Genomic DNA, 22,008 nt, shown 5'->3' on the forward strand with positions numbered 1-22,008 from the left:
TTTGAAAATAACTAAAGAGAGAAAACCATTTTAAACAGAGACGTTTTTAGTCCCTCCTTTTGCTGCCATTCCATTGCCAGTCTCATGCACGTGCTTGCACCGCAGCGGGCCATCGAGCACCACATAGCAAGCAAGGGTTGGGAGACGATCGCGACGAAGGGCTCTGAACCCTCCCAAACACAAGGTCGAGCGGACAGCAGTTGGGGAAGTAGTTCCACAGGCAGTTCTGTTTGCGGACTTTTCACTGTTATTGCCTCGTTATGCGTGGGCCTTTATGAGGTAGTTTCGTTTCCTTTCGCATTTAAAACACTGCTTGAAATGAATGGGCAAAAGAAATCCAATTCAGGAGCCTCTTGAAAAGGCATCTTAAGACTCGGATAAGCTCTCCTGACTAAATATGTCACATCACGATCATCATAATTATCAGCACAGGCAGCATGGTGTCGTCATTAGCAGCAATAGCATGATGAACATGTTGCCATCATCATCCTGTTACCTGCAGGGGAACTCACAAATACTACTCAGACATCACACAAACATTTGCAAAAGGCACAGAGCCGTTGTGCAAATGCAGAACAATCAGCATTTCCCGAAGAAGTGCATTATGGTTGTCTAGTCTTAAGATCACCATCAACATAAAGACCACAATGCAACTCAAGAAATATATCTCTATATTCGTGCACAAACTACAGTAAGCGCACATGTGTAGTTTGCTGTATTTCTCTCACACGCACTCTTACGTTCAGTTTATAAAAGCAATGAAGTGCACGCAGCAATAGACTGGGCTTAAGCCATTTATCCCTAACGACGCGCGAGACCTGCAGACGGTCATATTTAACACGCGACAAAACCCACGCAGACACTCGCACACAGCAATCCTGAACAGTTCAGGACACAGTACAGCACATCACCCATGACGAATCCACTGATGGATGAAAGCCTCCATAAGCCGTCGCATTCTCTCACAACTTGTAATATAAAAAGCCATCTAGCTTCTGCACAATGAGAAGCTTTAATTGCTCTATCTCCGTGATCAACGTCCTTCCGATTGTGTTCGCTCCATCGCAGGTCCTCCCCAATATTTTCTTAGCAGTCGATATGTATTTAGCATGTTCTATAACATGTGTTATACTTCCTGTCTCTCGGTGTCACCACAAGAATGTCACCCCCCATTCTCCTTGGTCAATGTCCACGTTTCTGATCCATTGTCACAGCAGGTAATATGTACCGATTTAAAACTTTCTTAAGTACTGAATGAACAGTCTACGATACAGCATGCAAAAAAGTTTAAAGTATCATCTAAAACAGTGTTCTTCACAAATTTTCAAAGGGGGGCCACTTTCGCCGTCAAGACGACATCGGTGCGAGGGCCATTGGGGGTTTGACAGCAGCACGATGATGATGATGCTGGGGGGGGGGAGCGCACGTCAGGGGCCGCACCAAAGCCCACCAGGGGCCGCCAGCGGCCGGCGGGCCTTGCAGTGAAGAACGTCACTCTGGAAGGCCTCTCTGGAGCTTCCTCTGAAAGCATCTAAATCCAGCGCGACACACAAGGCCATCTCCACATATACGCCCTCCTGTCTCTTCACCTCCTCGCTGCTCAGGCCAACCACGCCACTGTCCCAAAGGACTGACGCCACATTGAGGGGTCGACTTTCCCACCCCACCCGCAGTGGAGGACCAGGAAAAGTCTCCATTCTCAGTCAATGAAATGAGCAGGAATTCAACGGGGGGGGGAGGTTGGGAACGGAACTCGTACAACCGGAATGACAGCTTGGCGACGATGGTGGATTCACGTCACTCTCGAGTCGCCTGCTGGAGGAATAAATGGCCATTGTCCCACTGCGAAGCTCAACAAGTACGCCGACTCAAGATTGTCTGCTGGCAGGCATTGTTCTATTGCCATATCCTTGCCCCGCAGGTTTGTGTCCGTTGATTTTAGGTGCGCGCGTGGTGATAAATACAAAAGAAATGCAGTTTAATTTTGGAATAAGAAAGTTAATGCACTAAATTAAAATTGATTATATATATGGTTCGCGGTTAACCTGCACTTTTTGTTCGATATAATGCGAATAAAACCATAGGTGGTAGACAATACTGTAAGTCCCCTTCATGTAACTGCCTTTCCTCATTAGAAATAAAAAGTTTTTTTTTCTACAACGAATCGGTTCCAGAATTAATTCAGTCGAGTACTACCAATCAATCGCTACAGTTGGCTTTGACACAGGTCTCTCATCAGCAAGGCAGGTACTGCCCGAAACGATGCTGACCAACCCGCCAGATGTTTTTGGCCAGGACCTTCTCTTTAAATTCATACAATGACATGTTTCTGCGGAAAGTTTGCGGAGCGGTAGTGCCAACATCTGGTATCTCCTATGTGAAGTGATGCCACAGTTGCTTGGGGCAGTCTGGGTATTCCCGGGATGACAGCGAACTCTGCTTCAAGTGCTGCAGGAAACAGCAGCACGTGATGAAAGTTTACGGTGAATGAAAATGTTAGAGCAGTTGAACTTTTACAGGTGACCTGTACGTCCGCGTGATGTGTGCGCGTCTGTCTGTCACACCGAAGCGCGTTGGGATCGTGCGAAAAAGTTTAAAGTGGATGACAGACGGTAAAAGGTGACGACGATGCGACATTAGAATTTCCTAAAATGGGTGCGTAACATATCCTGAAGAAGGATTTGCTTCCGACACTGAAGCGGTCTCGTACAACACGAATGGGACAAAAGTGTTAAGCGTAGCAGGGGGGGGGGGGGGTATCTTGAGCGACGGGGTCAGTTTGAACTACTTCACTTCACTCTCAAGTATAACCTTGAATCACCCGTGGACTGCATGTCCTACACTCATGTTGACCAACAATTCTTAGGGGTGGCACAGATGCTGATGGAGCAGCCAATCCGGGGCTTGAGAGTTAGGGTTTGTTCTATCCGTATAATGAAACGTATTTGATTGAGAAACCGAGACTTATAAAGGAGTCGCTGACAGATCGATGAGGCTGAACTTGGTAATGTCTCTCAAATATTCAATCTCATTTGGGGAGTTGCATTTTTGGTCAGTGCCACACTTTCCTAAGCCGCTCCGGGTATACAGTACAGCCAACATGCTCACACGTACATTTAAGCACCTAACACACCTGTACACAACACGCATTCACCCGTGTGCATCTCTCGATCACGTGAACGCACACCTGTGACCACACGCATTTCACCGCGAGTACACAATACACACAAATGAAAGGCAATACTGCACTGGGCACGTCTGTGACACACATACCCAGTGAGTGGATACCCGGTCAGACACACACACATACGCTGCCGCTCACACACACACCCAGTCACAAAGACACGTAGCCAGCCACACAGAGATTCCCCGTTTGGCCTGAACAGAGAGTGCTGTGCACCATTGAAGGCCGGCACGGCACAAGAGGGGGTGGGTGGCCAGCAACACGCCCGGCCACCTTTGTGTCCCGAGTGGTGATGTTTACACACCACACCAGATACTCATTTGAGGTTGAGTCGACCTAGGAGAGGCCCAGAACCGGTTCTTAAAATCACCACTGGTGTTGCCTGAGTGGCAATGGAGCTCGGGTCGCCAGGTTCATAGCGCCACTGCCACCAACCCCCAGCCACACGTACATATACCCAGTCAGTAGCACACACACACATACCCAGGTCACACACACACACATACCACAGTTCCTTTAATTGCCGCACTAAAGCCACATGCGTCACCAGCATCACGCACACAAGTGTAAAGAAGACATCCACACAATTCGGACCTGCGAGTAAACGATGGGTCAAAGGTAAAGGTGCAACCCTGCAATTGCTTGCTCAAGCCACTGCTGGCATTCCCAGTGTATTGTGTGCCAATGCAGGACGACAGATACCACAACGGAACTACAGGACTACTTAGTGAACACTAACAATGACCAGTGGATACAAGACGCACATTCATTGGTGAGCGTGTAACCAGAGGTTTATAGAATTGTTTTGTCGGTGTTTGGAGTGTTGCAGTGGCCCAGTGGTTGCTGTGCCCTGCGCCACGGTGGAGAGACGTCAACTACCTCCCCATGTAGACGGGAGTTCGAGGGTTCTATCCCGACCCTGACCCCTGTATGTTTGAAGTTTGCGTGTCTCTCTCCCTGTGGTCTCGTGGATGTTTCTCCGAGCCCAGATTTCCCCTCCCCATTTAGAAACAAGCGTTTAGAGTATTTGGTTGCTATAAATTTCCACACGATAAGCCACTTCATTGAGCTATCAATTGTGGCCAGATCGCTTCTGAAAAAGAGCCAGAGAGCTCGAAGGGCCTTACATGGTTTAAAAAAAGTTTTTTTAATAGTTTTATGAACCTTGCGGCCTCAGTTGTATTCCACGTGCATGGCTAACATCTGTGGCAAGTGAAATCCCCTTCCCACTAAGCCAACCTCCACTTACTAGCACGGTGAAGTATGGTTAAACAATCCCCACAATGATGACACAGCATGGGGAAGGCTGTGGATTGACATGGCCATAAGTTGTTACAACAGAAGTTCTGTAGTCTTGTTTGCTGCTAAAGTCACCAAGCACAAGCATTATTAATGCCACGTACTTACAGTGACACCACACAGGCAATTATTAACAACACATGCACAGTTCTGTACGTAAATAAACAGCAGTGTTACTGTGACCATACATACAAATAAACACGAATTCAGTGCCCATTACTTATTTTGCTGCAATTGAGCAGTCGCACAAGTTTGGACGTATATGTCAAGACACTTTTAAAACGTGAGCAATCATTCGCATCATTATGAAGTGGCGTTTTTACTTGGGCAGTGAGGAAATCATTTAGGGCTGTTAATTCACGTCGAAATAAGATGTCCCCCTTTCTTTATAAGGGGAAAAACACTTAAAACATTCCACGGCGTCAGACATACTCGGACGAACTGACTTTTTCATCCACGCTGGGATGGTTGAGGTGCACCCAGTTGTGTGCCAACCATCTGACCTATTCCATATTGTCTAAAACTGCAGCTACATACACTATTGCATCGACAGCTCATGTCGCATTGGGATTTCGTGTTTACTGTAGAGTGAATGCAAGTTGTCACATCTGAGATTTGAGCCGACTCCAGGACAGTGGTCTACTTATGCAAGTGATTTCACGGGTGTGTGTTTAAGTTCAGCACACTTTGGCAATATGCTTATTATTACACCTTGGTAATAGCATAGTCTTGTGTCATTCGTGTGTATGGCGAAACGAATGGCACCTCCTAAGTCTATGTCCCAGTTGGCCAGGAATTAGTTTAAGTAAATGTAAAAAGTAAAGCTTTAGCCCTGCAAATACTGTACATAACTTGCCCATGCTACTGCTGGTGGAATGATCTCCACTCGATAGATCTCAACAGAGCCGACCCCTATAGGTACAGAGATGGGAGTACTCACACTTTACCCCACCACTCAAAACATGCACTGCTCGGTGGACAGGGGTGGGCAATTTGAGAAAGCTGCCCCGTTGTTTCAACTGCCACGCTTGAAAGATTGAACTTAACAGGAGGATTGCAAGTCCAATGCCCTGACCATTCCACCACGGACAGCATCTCTTCTGTAAAATGCATTCCACGTAAATAGCCAAGCAGCAGTGTTGACTGTACAGACTGGCTTATAAAAAAATATGCACTAACCCCTTTAAGCCAGTACCTTAAATCACATGGTGATATTATCATAACACGGAAAATACAACCAATGATACAACTGAATAGAGGAAACATCAATTTGGGACTTTTGAACATGCACTTCAACGCATACCTGTGAACGAAAACTCGCAACACACTGGCATGCCCTCTGTTGGCAATTGTACGCACAGCAGCCTGATTATTGGATACCAACTATTTAAAGTAGTAATTTGACCACTCACGAATCCTCAACCCGATGAAATTCCATTAAGGAATCACTTATTATTTCTACAGTATCATCTACCATGCCTTGGTTGTTGGGTTTAGTTAGTTGTGTTGTTTGTACGGTCTTGTTGGTAACCTCTTGCCTCACCTATCCTGCAACGTCTCACCTGTGATGTTTGTTCACAATGCGTCTTCCTTCTAATCAGCCGAAGGGAAACGTGCACAAGCATGCACGGATGTAAATCAACGGATTCTTCAACGAACGATGTGATTATGTATGCATTGCGAGAAAAATAATAGAAATGTTTTCCCTATATGCCTATGGTAAAAGGTGAAACTGAAATTTAAAATAAGAAAAATGCTTAATGAACCAACAGGGGGCGTTTATGCTGTTGTGACGATTTTCCATGGAGGTTTGGGGCAAACTTATTTTTATTTGTATTACACGCTTTTTTATTTAACTTACTCTGTTGTTGTTGTCGTATCCTCAAATCTTGTAACTCAATTTTAACCCACTTCCCAATGTGGTATCGACTGCAAACTTGGTATACTTATGTCTTACTGATGACAATACTATATTCTATCATAAAAAAATATATTTTTCAACAATCTTTTTACACACTTTCTATTAACTCACTCTGTCTGTTGTTGTCGTATCCTCAAATATTGTAACTCAATTTTAACCCACTTCCCAATGTGGTATCGACTGCAAACTTGGTATACTTATGTCATACTGATGACAATACTATATTCTAACATTAAAAATAAAAAACATATTTTTAAACCATATTTTTTTATATGTTGTGTTTTGCATTGGGTGTAATTGTCCACGCTCAACTGACGTTGGCTGTAGATCATCACGGGCCCTTACGTTGTGGCAAGCCTTCCTGGAGTGGTGGAGTTCTGCCATTACCAGTACGGTACATTTCATTAAAGCGTGTTTAAAAAAAAGTATTTAAAAATTTTACTTATTTTATCTCACTACTAGCTTTCTTGCCCGACCAAGGACAGGTGTATACTGCAGTAAATCTGAAATATTCAATAGAAAAATTGTTCAGCTCATGATTATTAATGAGGGGGGGGGGGGGGTGGTTGCCCCATGTGGAGTGACGTCACCCGCTAATGTTATTGTGGAGGGGTGCGGCATGTGGAGTGACGTCATCCGCTCATGGTTATTAATTAGGGGAGGGGTGCGGCATGTGGAGTGCGTGAACTTATTGTGCGTTCGTGTAAATTTCCACGCGTGCATGAATATTAATGAAGGGGGGGGGGGCTCTTTTGCAGTGACGTCACGCACAGATGTAGCACTATGCTGCGAAAATTTATTTTTCACCGTCACTTTCTGTAAAGAAACGTCGTCATATTTGAAGCGACTTTGCGTGATAAATTATTTAATTCAGCTCGACCTTCCTCTGCGTTAGTGTAATAATCCACCCACTCATGAATATTAATGAGGGGGGTGGGGCTAATGTGGAGTGACGTCACGCGGGGGGGTGGGCCTCATGTGGAGTGACGTCACGCGCGGGACACACACATTCTTGGCTCACTATATTAGTAATGTGTTGATTCATCTCGGCCAGGAGAAATGTTGCGGTCAAAAGTAGCGAGGATTCTCATTCACTCGAAGATGTTATCTTCATAATGCGGTAGATTACCGCACTCTGCTGCACACATCAAAACTCACTGCCACGGTCTATGCACAGCTCGTTTTGTCAAACCACTCCTGGATGAGGGCCTCACCACGTGTCTTGTGGACATGTTAGCGAAAGTTCACACTGGTGCGTGCGAATTGGTGGTGGTGGGGGTTGGGGAGAGAACAATTTAGTTTCTGTGAGTGCCCTCTACTGCCCACACAGCCTATTGCAACTGTATCTCCTACATGGTGGTCATCCTTACAGGCAACTATCCAGGCTGAATTCACTCTGCGTAACTTATAGTCTGGTCACCAATCCGGGCACTATCCAGGCTGAATTCACTCTGCGTAACTTCTAAAATCTGATGACGAGATGGGAGTGAATACCGTGTTTTATTTGGTCACAGGTAACTGTTACAGTACAGTAAATGTATGTACACGAATCATCATCCTATTGACTACACTTCGTGTTTTCTTCAACTTGCAGGAATGCGTCTTCCTGTTGATACACAGGAATTGCCATCAGCCGAGATTACATTGCGGTGCCACATATATCAAAGAGTGGATTCATTATTGTACTTTCTGCACAAGGGTAAATTTGAACAACTTGCACGGTCACTAGTTTGTTATCAAAAACTTCTTGTAGGCAGACGTAAACATCGCAGTTACTTGTACACACAACAATCCCCAGACCATATCAATCTCATTGTGCAGACAAAAACAAGCCACCAACACACTAGTGCACCACCACACGTCCGCAGAACATTTGTAGCAACAACTAAACTGAGTTAGACAAAGTGTAAATGCTGCACTTTGGTGTGCACGGTTAATTGACCAGAATGGATGGATACACGCCACGGTTCGGATACGTGACGTGTGTGTTACTCCAAATTAACCCTTACGGCGGGTGTCGCCGGTCCACACACGCTCTAACACTTGGGATAAAAGTCCACAACAGGGCACACACACACTTCTCACGGACCCACGTGCACGGCTCACAAAGGACACCCTAAACACGCGGTGTGCCACTCGCTGGCCCCGAGTTACGCACACCGCCCGCCTCAAGCTACGCACAACCGTGCTGGCCCCGAGTTACGCACAACCGTGCTGGCCCCGAGTTACGCACAACCGTGCTAGCCCCGAGTTACGCACAACCGTGCTGGCCCCGAGTTACGCACAACCGTGCTGGCCCCGAGTTACGCACAACCGTGCTGGCCCCGAGTTACGCACAACCGTGCTGGCCCCGAGTTACGCACACCGCCCGCGCGGTGCAAAGTGCACAACAGTGGAAGAGGGGTGCAGTCGTGGTGGTTAACAAACAACAAGAAATGTTGGGGGGCAGTGGAGGGCAACCCCTAGTGGCTAGACAGAGTTCAAGGAGGGCAACCCACTCTGGGGGTAGCATTGTCCCTGCAGACAGCTGCAGCAACAGCACGAACCACCCATCCAGTGTAGGTGGTGCAACGCTTGCAAATAGGTGCAACGTGGTGCACGTGACACACGCTAACACGTGCACGCGTCTTACACTCAATGTTCAACAGCAGCAACTCATTGTGCAACGTGTTACAGTGCTGTGTTGGCAGTGGTGCACACGCACGAACTACACCAACACGAAATGTCAACGCGTTTGTCGAGAACGATGTCCCTGTTTTGAAGAAGGGCAGTTGCCAGAAACGTCGGGCTATTTCATATTTTAATCCTCTTCGGAGGCGGTGTTATTCGCAAGCGGTGACTTTTTTGGTGACACACAATGTGACAAGCACATCGCACACAGCTCAGAACATAAGAGTATACTGTACATTACAGTTTAACACATTTAACATAAAGCAGAGCCTACAGTGTTGTAGTGTACTGTACCTCTAATCACAATTGCATACTGATTCAGCTGTGCTTTACACACCAATACAGTACTGTGCTGTACATAAACTCGCAGTACAGACATTACACAATGCGTACTGTCAAGCAATTAAAATGCCGACAGAAAACACAAGCAGTTGATACTTGCCAACATCAGAACTCATATACACAAACAGTACTGGAGTGTGCAGACTGAATTAACTACATCATTGCCCTTGTACACAATCATTCACTTATAACGCACTGATGTATACAGGACTGGAGACATCCTGCAACACACCAATGCAACGCACGTGTACACAGCACTGTAATGTATACAGGAGGTGGAGAAAGTAATTACTGTTAACTCGAGAAGATGCCCACATTTGAAACTGTTTCACACAAGTAACTAAAATCTGTCTATACGACACACACACACCTTGAACCGAACACACTAAAGTGTACAGAATGAGTTTTACAGTGCATTATGCACACTTTAGATACAGTACTTGCTATCCAGGCAATTACGGGTTCTCTCCCCAGCTGTATTAACACGGCATATGTAACATGTAAACACAAAGACACACACGTGTGCACATACACTTAACACAGTCGTACACCGACACAGCAAATTCACATCATGTGCGCACAATTTAAGCTTTAAGTGTACAGGTTATACTGTATGTTCATTGACAACACAGGAACCCATCACGTTCAGTGAGCACAATACACAGATTCACAACTACAGTACTGTAGCTGTATGCATTACACATACATGACTACACACACATACAGCTACGATATACTGTCATGTACTGTCATGTACCTACATTGTATCATATGCATAATTCAATTGAGTTACATATATCGTACAATACGAATGTACATTCAAACAGTACACCACACACATCTCATATCCACACACACTGCAACTACATTCAAACTACTAGCATGCCGCACATGCTGTACAAATACATTTACCAACAGGGCTAACATATACTGCATAGTATACAGTATACTCACAACGCGGATTTCAGATGACAGGTCCACGCATGTAACAACACGTGCATTTAAATGCCCTGACAATTCACATATATACACATTCACATACTGAGTACTCACGGAAATCTACAATCACTGCATGGCCCATGTACACAGTCACACAACATCATTAACAACGTGGGCTTCGATTTACAGACACGTGCATAACACAACCACTTTGCATTTAAATGCCAAAACAAGCACACACACACACAACACGTACAATGCTACATCTACACACATCTATACATACACACACACACTGAGTGCTACACACACACACACACAACACGTACAATGCTACATACACACATCTCTACATACACACACACTAAGTGAGTGCTACACACCTACACACACAACACGTACAATGCTACATACACACATCTCTACATACACACACACTAAGTGAGTACTACACACACACACACACCACGTACAATGCTACATACACACATCTCTACATACACACACACACACCACGTACAATGCTACATACACACATCTCTACATACACACACACTAAGTGAGTACTACACACACACACACACCACGTACAATGCTACATACACACATCTCTACATACACACACACACACCACGTACAATGCTACATACACACATCTCTACATACACACACACACAACACGTACACTGCTACATACACACATCTCTACATACATACACACACACTAAGTGAGTACTACACACACAACACGTACAATACTACACCTATACAATCTCTACATACACACACACTAAGTGAGTACTACACACACACACAACACGTACAATGCTACACCTACACACATCTCTACATACACACACACTAAGTGAGTGCTACACACAACACGTACAATGCTACAGCTACACACATCTCTACATACACACACACTCACAAAGTGAATACTACACACACAACACGTACAATGCTACATCTACACACATCTCTACATACACACACACTAAGTGAGTACTACACACACAACACGTACAATGCTGCATCTACACACATCCCTACATACACACACACTGAGTACTCTACACACACACACAACACGTACATTGCTACATCCACACACATCTCTACATACACACACACACTAAGTGAGTACTACACACACACAACACGTACAATGCTACATCTACACACATCTCTAACCACACACACACTCAAAGTGAGTACTACACACACACAACACGTACAATGCTACATCCACACACATCTCTACATACACACAATCACAAAGTGAGTGCTACACACCAACACACACAACACGTACAATGCTACATCCACACACATCCCTACATACACACACACTAAGTGAGTACTACACACACACACAACACGTACAATGCTACATCTACACACATCTCTAACCACACACACACTCAAAGTGAGTACTACACACACACAACACGCACAATGCTACATACACACATCTCTAACCACACACACACTCAAAGTGAGTACTACACACACACAACACGCACAATGCTACATCCACACACATCTCTAACCACACACACAACTACGGCAGACGAGTGAAAGAGACGTAGCTAAACTTACTTTTCTCTCGCTTGGGTGTCTGACGGCACCACGGCCGACTTCCCCTTGGCGTACATCGCGGAGGGAAGCCGGCGAGAGACGTCGTGGTGGTGGTGGAGGAGGAGGAGGTCTCCCTGCCGTGCCCTGCCGTGGTCTCGGGCACCTGTCAGCCCATGAAGAGCCAAAGCCACGGAGGCTAAAACCCCCCCGGCACCCCCCCCCCAAAAAGAACCCCCCCCCCCCTCTAACCCCCCCTCCCCCCCACTTTTACAACACTTAGCCAAGCACCCCCCCCCCCACTACCAGCCTGGCCCCCCACCAGCAGCAGCACCAGCAGCAGCACCCCCCTCGCCCAACACTACCACCACCTCGTGCCCACTACCACCACCACTACCACCTCGTTACCACCACTACTACCACCACCACGTGCCCACTACCACCACCACCACTACTACCACCACCACGTGCCCACTACCACCACCACCACTACCACCTCGTTACCACCACCACTACCACCTCGTTACCACCACCACTACCACCACCACCTCGTGCCCACTACCACCACCACTACCACCTCGTTACCACCACCACTACTACCACCACCTCGTGCCCACTACCACCACCACTACCACCTCGTTACCACCACTACTACCACCACCACCACGTGCCCACTACCACCACCACCACTACTACCACCACCACGTGCCCACTACCACCACCACCACTACCACCTCGTTACCACCACCACTACTACCACCACCACGTGCCCACTACCACCACCACGTGCCCACTACCACCACCACCACTACCACCTCGTTACCACCACCACTACTACCACCACCACGTGCCCACCACTACCTCGTGCCCACTACCACCACCACTACCACCTCGTTACCACTACCACCACCACCACGTGCCCACTACCACCACCACCACTACTACCACCACCACCACTACTACCACCACCACCACGTGCCCACTACCACCACCACTACTACCACCACCACGTGCCCACCACTACCAGCACTACCTCGTGCCCACTACCACGTGTCCACTACCACCACCACGTGTCCACTACCACCACGTGTCTACTACCACCACCACCTCGTGCCCTCCTCCTCTTTCTTCTTCACTCTGCTACTGCTACCGCTGCTGTTGTTGTTGTTTCTCTTTTAAAGATGTTCTTCTTGCCCGCCGCGCGTTGCAATGCGCTGCTAAACAAAGACGGCACACTACTCGGAGGTAGCTGCTGTTGCCTCCTCTCGGGTTTGTGATAGTTGGTGGTGGTGGGGGGGGGAAGGTTTTGTTGTTGGTTGTGGTGGTGGTTGTTAAATTGTCTTGCCAAGATTTTTTTTGTTGCTGCTACTGCCGTGGCTGCTGCTGCTGCTGCTCCCTTGCGTGTCTCTTTTTTTGTCTCTATTTTATTTTCTTGGCTGTGCACAGATATCAGTACCCACCACCACTCAGCCGCCCGCCCTCCCCCCCTCTCTCTCGGACATGCCCAGCCTTCCCTACCCCTCACCACACACAACGCACACACACACAGTGCACACTGCACACACACACACACAGTGCACACACACACAGCGCACACACAGTGCACACACACACAGTTCACACACACACAATGCACACACAATGCACACAGTGCACACACTGCACACACACACACAGTGCACACACACACAGTGCACACACACAGCGCACACACAGTTCACACACACACAATGCACACACACAATGCACACAGTGCACACACTGCACACACACACACAGTGCACACACACACACTGCACACACACAGTGCACACCCACTGCACACACAGTTCACACACACAGTGCACACACGCACACAATGCACACACACACAATACACACAGTGCACACACAGTGCTCACACATAATGCACACACATTGCATACACACACACAATGCACACACACAGTGCACACACACACAGTGCACACACAGTGCACACACACACTCAATGCACACACACACTCAATGCACACACACAGTGCACACACACACAGTACACACACACACAGTGCACACACACACAGTGCACACACACTGCACATACACACACTGCACACACACAGTGCACACACACTGCACACACACAGTGCACACACACACTGCACACACACACACAATGCACACACACACTGCACACACACACACTGCACACACACACGTAAAACACGCGCACCCATATAAACACACACGCGTACATATAATGCACACACACGCACAATGCACACACACACACGCACATACACAATGCAAACACACGTAAAACACTCGCGCACCCATAAAAACACACACAACACACTAGATATGCACAATGAACACGTGTGTGTACACTCGCTGCGTTATACTCCTGCAGCTACTTAGATCAGCACGGGTTTGCTACGTGCGGTGCGAAAGAAGTTCAACGGACATACATTGCACACACAAACACACATACACAATGTACTCATACATAATGCACACACATATAGTACAAATCAGGACACCACACTAAATACAATGCACACCTACAATCATAACGCACATACACATAATGCACACACCACACATAAAACACTCACTAAATGAGCAATAAACACAGCCAATCAATACACTCACAACGCACAAGATACACACCATATGTACATTTCACAATGCAAAATACACCAATTCCCCAAACCAAAAAGACCACATTTACACTCACCGCAACACATAATTGCACACACAACGATGTGCAACAACGCCTTGTCACTGCGTGTTAAGCCCCCTTAACCCCCAACACCCTCCAAGCAGAACTCGACATACACACACATGACAACAACAACAACAACAACACAACACACGATTGACACACGATTACACCATAACAACAGTGTCCAACAATCACAAGCGGCACAAACTCCACACAAAATCAAAGTCGCTGCGGTATTGCGCTCAGTCCAGCATGGGGCGGTGCTCGTCTGATATTTATAGCCCTTTAACTTATGTGGAAATTCCCTGTTCCTATGACGGGGTCACGTCTGCCCATAGGACAACCACGAAATTGCACGACTCGATTGTTGTTGTTGTTGTTGATCCGTGAAGACCATGGATTGAGTTGACTCCCTGACCAGGAATTGAAATCTTGACACACCAAGGATATGATGTATGTGTAAAATACAGGCTCATCCTACACAATCACGCAAAACACACAAACACTTTACACAAGCACACTGCTTAGTCACTACACAAACACTCCATACACACACGATATGCTCTGTGATCCACAGTTCATAATCTTTCTCATCAAACTTCAACAACACAGACAGTATTGTGTACACACGAACTCAACACACATTCAATTTCCGGTCACGAAACACAAATTATCCCTGTACATGTTGCACAATCACTACTGTACACACACATACTCATGTACACACAACACATACACACTCATGCACACACAACACACACACACTCATGCCCACACAGTCCATACACACTCCTGTACACACAGTGCACACATTCATGTACACACAACACACACACACCCATGTACACACAACACACACTCATGTACAACACAATACATACACACTCATGTACACACAACAGACACACACTCATGTACACACAACACACACACACACTCATGTACACAATACATACACACTCATCTACACACACACACGTGAACACACAGCCCAATCACATAGGCTCCACACACACACACGTGAACAACAGCCCAATCACATAGGCTCCACACACACCATCTCCACACATTACACACACTTGACACACGGTGCATGTGTGTAAAGTAGCATCACATGTGCCCCATAATGAAGGCACATTCAATATTCTCTTTAGACACACACACATATTTGAACACTCATGTACACGGGACATGGATACACTAAACACACACTCATACATTTAACACTCACACACACACCTTCCAAGTCTAAATTTATAGATTCCATATAACAGTGTTACAAACACTGCAATATACACACACATTCCATGTACTGTATTGTATATACACACACCGCATACACAATGCACTTTCGACACCCACTCATTCGCACCAAATGCAAGCACACTCCAGATACAGTATAAATAGGCAAACTCTACACATTTAAGAATGTACTTTATATATTGTCCACAAAACATTATGCAGGTATTGCTTTACACAAAACATTACACAAAATTGCTTTACTATTAAATATCACACTACACACACCAAATGATATACAATACATATTCTCACGCACACTATATACAGCTGACACATACATACACAGTACTACCCATACACAAACTATACACACAGCACACATACACATCTCCCACACACGTCACACACACTACATCTTTCAAACACACACACATTACACACACACATCACACACACACTACACACACTACATACACACACTACACACACACACTACACACACGCCCCACACTATACACACACTACACACACACACACGCCCCACACTACACACACGCCACTACACACACTACACACACACACCACACACACGACCCACACTACACACACACACGACACACGCCCTACACACACACTACACACACACACGCCCCACACTACACACACGCCTCACACTACACACACTACATACACACTACACACACACTACACACTCACACGCCCCACACTACACACACGCCCCACACACACACTACACACACACACTACACACACACACCACACACACTACACACACACTACACACACCACACACACACTACACACACACACTACACACACACCACACACACTACACACACACTACACACACACACACACGCCCCACACTACACACACTACACTACACACACTACACATACTACACAAACACTACACACACACGCCCCACACTACACACACACACTACATACACACTACACACACACTACACACTCACACGCCCCACACTACACACACGCCCCACACACATACTACACACACACACTACACACACACTACACACACCACACACACTACACACACACACTACACACACACACACCACACACACTACACACACACTACACACACACACACACGCCCCACACTACACACACTACACTACACACACTACACACACTACACAAACACTACACACACACACTACACACACACACGCCCCACACTACACACACGCCCCACACTACACACACACACTACACACACACTACACACACTACACACACACACTACACACGCCCCACACACACACTACACACACACACTACACACACACTACACACACACACGCCCCACACTACACACACACACCACACACACCACACACACGAAGACAAACACTACACACACACACTACACACACACACACGCCCCACACTACACACACACTACACACACACTACACTACACACTACACACACTACACACACTCTACACACCCCACACACACTACACACACACTACACACACACCACACACACACTACACACACACTACACTACACACTACACTACACACACACGAAGACAAAGATCCCAAGTATATGAACTGCACGGCACTTGAAAGGGTGGGTGGTGGCTAAACACTATCCCTGGCCACCTTTGTCTCCCCAATGCTGTTTATACACCGCACCAGGTACTCATTTAAGGCTGAGTCAACCTAAGGGAGGCCTAGGACCTGTTAAGACAAATACACATCTCCCACATCACACACGACAGTGACCACACATATCTCACACTAAACATCTATTTCACACATACACACATCATAAACTACACACACCTATCACACACACATCACACAGGACAGTGTCAAAACACATCTTAAACACTAAACATCTATCTCACACATCATAAACTACACACAGTACACAGTACACATCACACAGGACAGCTACTACACACATCTCAAACACTAAACATCTATTTCACACATACACACATCATAAACTACACACACCTATCACACACACATCACACAGGACAGTGTCAACACACATCTCAAACACTAAACATCTATCTCACACATCATAAACTACACACAGTACACAGTACACATCACACAGGACAGCTACTACACACATCTCAAACACTAAACATCTATTTCACACATACACACATCATAAACTACACACACCTATCACACACACATCACACAGGACAGTGTCAACACACATCTTAAACACTAAACATCTATCTCACACATCATAAACTACACACAGTACACAGTACACATCACACAGGACAGCTACTACACACATCTCAAACACTAAACATCTGTCTGGCACACATCACACAGTACACACACATCTATCCCACACGCATACATCATACACTACACGCATCTATCTCACACACACATTCACATCACACACAGTCACTCAAATTCACATCACACACGTCACACACATTCACACATACACACAGTCACACACATACACACACATTCACATCACACACATACACACACAGTCACACACAACAACAGCAACAACCGCCATTCGCCACTAAGTGGCGGTGACGTCACCACGACGCTTGTGCCAGGCCATGTGCACCTTGAGGCCACGTGAAGTGTCGAACGCCTGCTGGCAGGTCACGGGGCAGACCCAGATGCCACGGGTTGACTGACTGAGATGACCGAGATGACTGGCTGATGCACCACCTGTGCCCCCTACTGTGCCAACTTGCTGTGCTTTAGACACCCGGCGCTCCGCTCGTTGTTGTGAGCGTCGCTCCTCCGCTCTCCGTTGTTGTTGGAGGGCGACTGCCTCCAACTGCCCAGTAGCGTCCTTCGCGAGCCTCCTCCACAGAGGCCGATCTTGACACCGCTGGTACCAGTCATCGGCAAGTCCACTCAGCTCCACGTCCTCCTGTACCACATCACTCCATCTCCTCTCTAGCCCGTGCCACGCCCGTTTAGCCCCCTCGATCCAGCCGAACAAAAGCTGTTTAGGCATGCGGTGGCTGGGCATGCGGGCTACATGACCCAGCCAACGCATCCTTACCTACCGGAGGAGCTCACCGATGGAACTTTGCCCAGATCTTTCAAGGATTTGTGAGCTCCTCACACAATCCAGCCTGGTTAAACCCAGGATGGATCGTAGGCAGGCCAGCCTAAATGTTTCCAACCGGCGAAAATGTTCCATTAGGGGGGTCCACGTTTCGCAAGCGTAGAGAAGGGAGGGAATGACTGTGGCCGAGACGACCTGAAGCTTCGTGCGGAGTGACAGACCAGGTAGCTTCCACACAGCGTTACGCAACCGATGGAAAGATATTGCCGCTCGACTGATTCGGAGTGAGACCTCTGCTGTTAAACTGGAGCCGGTCATAAGCACACTGCCCAGGTATGGGGAACTCTCCACTCTCTCCACTACTGCCCATCACCGATTGGGAGTTGTGGGGGTGGAGTGTCCGATGGTACAAAATACCCAGGCAGGTGCTTAGTTTTGGTGGGGCTGATGGTAAGGCCCCACCTCTTAGTGGCACGCTCCAGTCTCAGCAGCAGCGTCTCCAACTCCTCCTCTGAATGAGCAGCTATTACCAAATCATCGGCATACATAACGTGGTTGACCAAGAGGGAGCCATCCCTTGATAGCACCCGGGCATCGATCAGCCTCCCATTATATCTGTACCAAATGGAAATTCCCCCGGAAGAGCTATTGAAGGCTTCACGAACTACGTGGTCAAAATAGATGTTAAATAATGTGGGAGCCAGAGGACATCCCTGTCGCACCCCAAGGTGTACAGGGAAAGGCTCTGACTCCCGGCCACGTAGTTTTACCCGGGCCCGCTCACCATCATGAATGATCATGAGCAGAGGGTCAGGGACTCCGAAAGCACGAAGAACAACCCACAGCACAGGTCTACTGATGGTATCATAGGCCTTAACCAGGTCAATAAAGCAGAGATGTAGGTCTTGTTGGAATTCCCTACACCTCTGCTGTAGCAGACGGAGAGAAAATATGGCATTTGTGCAGGACCGCCCTTTTCTGAAACCGCATTGGGGCTCCGCAAGCCTCTCCTCAGCGTGCCTAGCAAGGCGATGTTGAATAATCCTTGCCAGGACCTTTCCCGGCACACTGAGGAGTGAGATGCCCCTGTAGTTGTTACAGTCTGTGCGGTCCCCCTTCTTAAAGAGGGGGACCACCAGGGTATCCTTCCAATCCTGCGGAACCCGTCGAGTGGTCCAGACTGTTGTTATGATGTCATATAGGGCAGTCTGTGCACAAATGCCACCCTCCCTGAGCATTTCGCTTGGGAGATCATCTCTGCCCGGTGCCTTTCCTGGTCTCAGACTCCGGATCGCCTTCAGTACTTCCTCAACAGATGGCACCTCAGCCAGCCACTCACAGGGGGTGACCTCTTCCAATATTTGAGGCACCGCAGCCTCAGCAGGGTTATCCCCACTTTGTGCCATGATGTTTTCCTGGCTGAGGGATTTCCCCTCCCCCAGGACCTCACAGAAATGCTCAGCAAATCTGCAAACCTGTTTCTGAGGGTCGGAGATTGGATCACCGTTTTTCCCCTAATGATGGTAATAGGTGTGGCGCTGTAGGTAACTTTTTTGATGGAGTTAATTAGGGATTTGTGATCGTGGGCCACTGAGGCAGACTCCATCTCCTCAGCAACCCGCGATCACCACCCATCCTTGCAGCGCCTTACGGCTCTCCGAACCTCCGAGCGAAGGCTGCGGTAAACCTCCTCATTCTCTGACGTGGGATGCTGTAGCCGATGAGAGTGGGCCTGTCGCTTTTTCTCAACTAACCTGAACACCTCCTCTGTCAGCCAGGGTTTCTGGGGAGGTCTGGACCGCGTACCCAAAGCAGCCATTGCAGCTGAATGAGTCACAGTCTTAAACCTCGCCCATTTACCCTCGACATCAGGTGGAGTGGGGGACGATGCCAACCTCAGCTGCAAGCGATGATGAAATTCTCGCTTTCAACTTTCATCAGCTAACTGAGACCAGGCCACTTTAGGTTGGAATGGGGTCTTGGGTGTAGACCTACCACCGGAGTGGAAGAATGGCAGGCGCATCTTACAGATGACTAGTCGATGGTCAGAGGACAGATCAGCTCCATGGTAGGTGCTGGTGTCAAGGACATGGGCTCGCATCCGCTGGTCCGTCACTATGTAGTCCAGCAGATGTTCTTGCTTGGACCCGGCATGCATCCATAATGTTGTGAGGATGCGCCGATGCCGGAACAGCGTGTTGATCATTACAAGCCCATGGGCTGCACAGAAATCTAGCAGCCTCCTACCGTTGTTATTGAGCTGATCTGGCCCATGCCTTCCAATCACTCCAGACCAGGTGCCAGCATCATGGCCAACTCGAGCATTGAAGTCACCCAACAAGATGACTCTGTCCCGAGTAGCCACTTTAGCCAGCACCTGTGACAGGAGGTCATAGAAGGCATCTGACTCATCGGCTTTGCCTGCATCCCTCCACGGATGTTCGTCTTCGGTGGGGGCATAAGTAACCACGACCACCACTCCTCGCCTCCGGTTGATGGGAAGGCGAGCCCAAAGTATCCTGGGGCTTACAGCTTCCCACACCTCACCTCCACGCTCCCACGCCCCCTTCATTATTTTGTTCAGAAGAAGAGCCACACCCTGTTGTTTGGCAGTCTCCTGCCCCGAGTGGAGGACTGTCCACCCCTCATGGTGGCAGGAGCCAGAACCGGTCCACCGGACCTCCTGAATGCCACAGAGATCCAGGCGGTACCGGTCCAGCTCCCGACAAAGGAGTGTCAGCCTCTCCTCCTGGCCAAACCCCAATTGGCGGAGCCAGGAAATTGACACATACACACACATTCACATCACACACATACACACATTCACATCACACCACATACACACACATCACACACACACACATCACACATTCACATCACACACATACACACACATACACACACACTGTATACACATGCTCTGGACCCCCTCCTCCTCTGTGCACCCTCCCCTCCTCGGGCGATCGCCGACTCCACGGCCACGGAATCCACTCCACTCCGCACAGACTCCACTCCGCACGGACTCCACGGCCACGGACTCCGCTCCGCACCTTGCG

The 22,008-nt window shown here is 47.8% G+C and overlaps 1 protein-coding gene across 5 annotated transcripts in view; it reads right to left on the minus strand.

Moving 5' to 3' along the window:
- LOC133352063 (single-stranded DNA-binding protein 3-like) overlaps window positions 1-18,829 on the minus strand; it is a 159,015-nt gene extending 140,186 nt beyond the window's left edge. For 4 of the 5 annotated variants that reach the window (XM_061567796.1, XM_061567795.1, XM_061567798.1 and 1 more), the window contains exon 1: window positions 11,958-12,136. In XM_061567796.1, the coding sequence (XP_061423780.1) occupies window positions 11,958-12,013 (56 nt within the window). In that variant the 5' untranslated portion in view covers window positions 12,014-12,136. Of the gene's footprint in view, window positions 1-11,957; window positions 12,137-18,496 lie in introns of those variants that run through there. The other variant, XM_061567794.1, reaches the window with a different exon arrangement.
- Window positions 18,830-22,008: the final 3,179 nt, after the last annotated feature.

Source organism: Lethenteron reissneri, chromosome 39, assembly GCF_015708825.2.
Source record: "Lethenteron reissneri isolate LAM-NWPU_2019-01 chromosome 39, ASM1570882v1, whole genome shotgun sequence".
Classification (NCBI taxonomy): Eukaryota; Metazoa; Chordata; class Hyperoartia; order Petromyzontiformes; family Petromyzontidae; genus Lethenteron; species Lethenteron reissneri.